The 4,024-nt window shown below is 43.8% G+C and overlaps 1 protein-coding gene across 1 annotated transcript; it reads right to left on the bottom strand.

Moving 5' to 3' along the window:
- Window positions 1-689: 689 nt before the first annotated feature.
- LOC311241886 (cold-inducible RNA-binding protein B-like) lies at window positions 690-3,625 on the bottom strand. Its single transcript, XM_084330826.1, has 2 exons — window positions 3,564-3,625; window positions 690-1,138 (listed from the first exon to the last, which is right to left on the bottom strand). The coding sequence occupies exon 2, from the start codon at window positions 1,077-1,079 to the stop codon at window positions 705-707; it is 375 nt and encodes a 124-aa protein (XP_084186952.1). The 5' UTR covers window positions 1,080-1,138; window positions 3,564-3,625; the 3' UTR covers window positions 690-704.
- Between the last annotated feature and the right edge of the window lie 399 nt (window positions 3,626-4,024).

The raw sequence follows: 4,024 nt of genomic DNA on the forward strand, positions 1-4,024 counted from the left end.
AAAAAAAAAATTACATGGCTGAGGCATTGCTGCCTAGCAAGCAACACTTAGGAATGTACTACGAGACACAAAAGCCTGTTCGAGCTACTAAATGGATTTCTCAAGTCAATAACTTGGCAGGCGGTAGGTTAGACAAGCATTAAAATGAAGCATAACTCAAACAAAAGTAAAACAGCCCTATTGAATTTCCCCTACATCCGGGGGAAAACAGGAGCTGCTTAACAGTGCAAGGTAGGAATGGTGCTTCAAAATCCTGGCTGATCAAGAAAAAAAAGCAGCTAGATCATTTCGATTGTAGAGTTTTCCAATTTCTCATTTAACGGCACCAATCAAATCAGATATTGTACTTGGTTAATAGGTGTGAGGTTAGAAAAAAGCTGCAAGAACAATTGCCCTCAAGTAGGAAAAAAATCTTCAACATGTGTTTAAACATAGTTTGTCAATGAATGGCCAAAACTATGGCTACATTTGCACGATGCTTGAGCTGCAACATAATAGAACTACAAAGAGAATCGGTCAACAACACGTGGACATTTCTTAAGGGAGCGCATCTTTTAAATACAGCCAGTCAATGGATGATCTTGAATCGGGGAGAGTTTCTCGTGTGCAGCATAGCTGCATGATCCAGAGCGCCCCCCGTAGCTACCCCCGCTTCTAACTACTCCCTGTATCCACCACCGCCGTAACTCCCACCGCCGCCATAGCTACGCTCTCCAGCTTCCACCGCCGCCGCTGCCTCCTCCTCCGCCGCCGTATCCTCCTCCGCCGCCGTATCCTCCACCTCCGCCGTATCCTCCACCACCACGACCTCTGCTGCCGCCGCCGCCACCCTGCCCTGCTTCATTCACACGAATGGCTCTGCCGTCCACAGTCTTGCCGTCCATTCCATCCATCGCATCTTTGGCGTCCGCTGGGTTTTCATATGTAACGAAGCCGAAGCCGCGAGACCTTCCCGTCTCTTTGTCCATGATGACGTTGCATCTGGAGACGTTTCCGTACTTTGAGAACGCTGCCGCCAACGAGTCATCGGTGGTGTCGAAGCTCAGTCCGCCGACGAAAAGTTTTCCCTCGTCGGACATCTTTTGTCTGTAAGCTACAGTAGCAAACTCGTGGCAAATGGAGGACCCGTGCGGTGCTGCTGCAAGTGAAGAGTGGGAGAGGTGAGACATAATTAGCATAGTAGGCAGTAATATAGGTGAGGTACATTCCTTAGTTAGCAAAGTTCATAATAGTACAAGGTTATTTCAGTCGACGACAGCCAATTGGGCGTGTTTGGGTAATGGTTTTGGTTTTGTAGGGCAGTGCAGATTTAACCCAATTATGGCCAGAAGGAATGGTTGACAGCCTACATTTAATTGCTGGGCCTGAGCGGTGGCAAGCGTTAGAATTCCTTTTGGAACATCACCAGTGAAGACCAGAATAGAATCAAAGCCTCTGACGAATGACCCCTCAAACCCTGCCCTCTTTTCCTGATCCTCCAATCACAACGGTTGCTTTCCTCTGACAAAACAGTTTGTCCAAGGGAAGCAACAGTTGTGATTGGATCAAGAAAGGGGGGGGGGGGGGGGTGGAGCTTATGTTACCGGCCTCAGACCTAGGAGAATCTGAATCGGCACAAGCGATACGCAGACAAGGGTGCGCTGTGGATCTGTGAATGATGTAGCCCCTTTCGGGTCTGTGATGCACGCCTGTCCGAAACCCTCGTGCAACCGAGTACCTTTGAAATGTCTGTGCGATACTTGTACGACGAGCGTTTTTCTGAGGACCAGTTCTTCAGAGTTAATTGTGGGATTTTTCTATGAAGGTATAAGGGACTGTATTCACTCGTCCAACCTTGTTGGCGTGCATCAGACCCGAAAGGGGCTATGAATGATGGAGAATAGACACCTTATCTCTTCTAGCCTCGCTCTGCTGGGAGTGGTTTGTTCTGAAGACAAAATATTCCTTTAACATTCCAATACTCCAATTACAATACTTTAATTCTTATTGTACAAAAATATAATAAACCAAATCATACAAAAATACAACCTTCAAATGTATTCTTTAGGAAACGAAATTAAAGTGCAAAACAATAAAAACCTTTTGGCATAAATTCAAACTATCCTTGAAGTGCAACCAATAAACCCTTTTGCATCGCCATCTATATTCTTACTTACAAATAAACTTAATACCTCATCCTGTAGTCCGAACAATCACATTCAATTCAATGTACAAAAACCAATTGTATACATCTTAAATTGAATACACATTAGCTACATAACCTTAGCTCAAATACACATTGACGGTAACACGCCGTCTTACACGCACGTACAGGATGGCTTAGAGTAGACGACAGAGTACAACAACTTGCAATGGGCCTGGTCTACAAGATACACTACACGACCAAGGTACCCATGTACATGTCAAAATACTTCCCAAAGGTCAGTGAATACCACGATCACAACACCAGAGGGAGCTCCACAAATCATGTTAAACCCAGATTCGGCTCAAATAAGGGACTAAACACGTTTCGCAATTATGCCACATCAATGTGGAACGCCCTACCCAAAGCTGTAAAGGAATGTGGATCACTACCCACTTTCAAAACCTCTCTCAAGGGACACCTACGGGAGACTGCAATTCAACACTGGCCCCTGTAAATATCCTAACCCAACCCCCTCCAATGTACAGTCATTTACCTAGTATGGTTTTGTCAATAGTTCAATGTACAATTGTGTTTGTTTGTACAGTGTCTCCCCCCCCCCCCCTCAATGTACAGTGTTACTTGTTTATACAGTGTGCCCCCCGCCCCCCCCCCAACCACCTCCAATGTAAATTACCCAGTATGGTTGTCAATATCCCAATGTACCCAACCCCCCCCACCCAACCTCCTCCAATGTACAGTTTCTACGTCAAATGTATATACTCCCTTTTCTTGACTCCTTCTGTATCACAAACAGTACTGTATTTGCAAATCTGGTATGTCATAAATGTATAGATGTAGCAGTACTGACTATCTGTATGTCATGTATGTCATATATGTCTATATGAATTGAAAATGGGGGACCCTGATGGAAACAAGACAAACGTCTTTCTCAGGTCTGCATCCCCTTAACAATTGTATGTATTGAGCCGTACTGTATTGTACCCATTCTGCAATCTGTTAAATAAAGTTTTCATTCATTCATTCATACACACACACACAAGCACCGTCTATCTGTATGTCATGTATGTCATATGTTATGATGAATTGAAAATGGGGGACCCTGATGTAAACAAGACGAAAGTCTTTATCTGGTCTGCATCCCCTTAACAATTGTATGTATTGAGCTGTACTGTACCCATTCTGCAATCTGTTAATAAAGTTTTCAATCAATCAAAAGCACCACGTGTACTACTGTCGGTGTGACACTGAAAATAGCTAGCTAGCAGTTAGCCATTATTCAACTCGACCATTTAAAAATACTCGTCCAAACTTGCAAACATGTTCATGTACACACTCAAAACGTTACATAACATGTCACTGACAGTTGACATTCGTTTTTAAACATCTTTAGGAATGTTTTAGATAATTATTGTATTACCTGTGAATGGAGAATAGACACGTTATTTCTTCTAGCCTGGCTCTGCTGGCAGCGGTTTATTCCAATAGGGTCCAGCTGCAGACTCGGAGCCTCGAGGTCCAGATTGGTACTTCCGACCGCCACAGGACTTCCGACCGCCACAGGAATGAATGAATGAATGAAAACTTTATTTAACAGATTGCAGAATGGGTACAATACAGTACGGCTCAATACATACAATTGTTAAGGGGATGCAGACCTGAGAAAGACGTTTGTCTTGTTTCCATCAGGGTCCCCCATTTTCAATTCATATAGACATATATGACATACATGACATACAGATAGTCAGTACTGCTACATCTATACATTTATGACATACCAGATTTGCAAATACAGTACTGTTTGTGATACAGAAGGAGTCAAGAAAAGGGAGTATATACATTTGACGTAGAAACTGTACATTGGAGGTTGGGTGGGGGGGG

The sequence above is a fragment of the Notolepis coatsorum genome, assembly GCF_963971535.1.
Source record: "Notolepis coatsorum genome assembly, chromosome: 15".
Classification (NCBI taxonomy): Eukaryota; Metazoa; Chordata; class Actinopteri; order Aulopiformes; family Paralepididae; genus Notolepis; species Notolepis coatsorum.

Excerpts from the sequence above, each read along its gene's own strand:
- LOC311241886 (XM_084330826.1), bottom strand. The coding sequence starts at position 1,079 with ATGTCCGACGAGGGAAAACTTTTCGTCGGCGGACTGAGCTTCGACACC.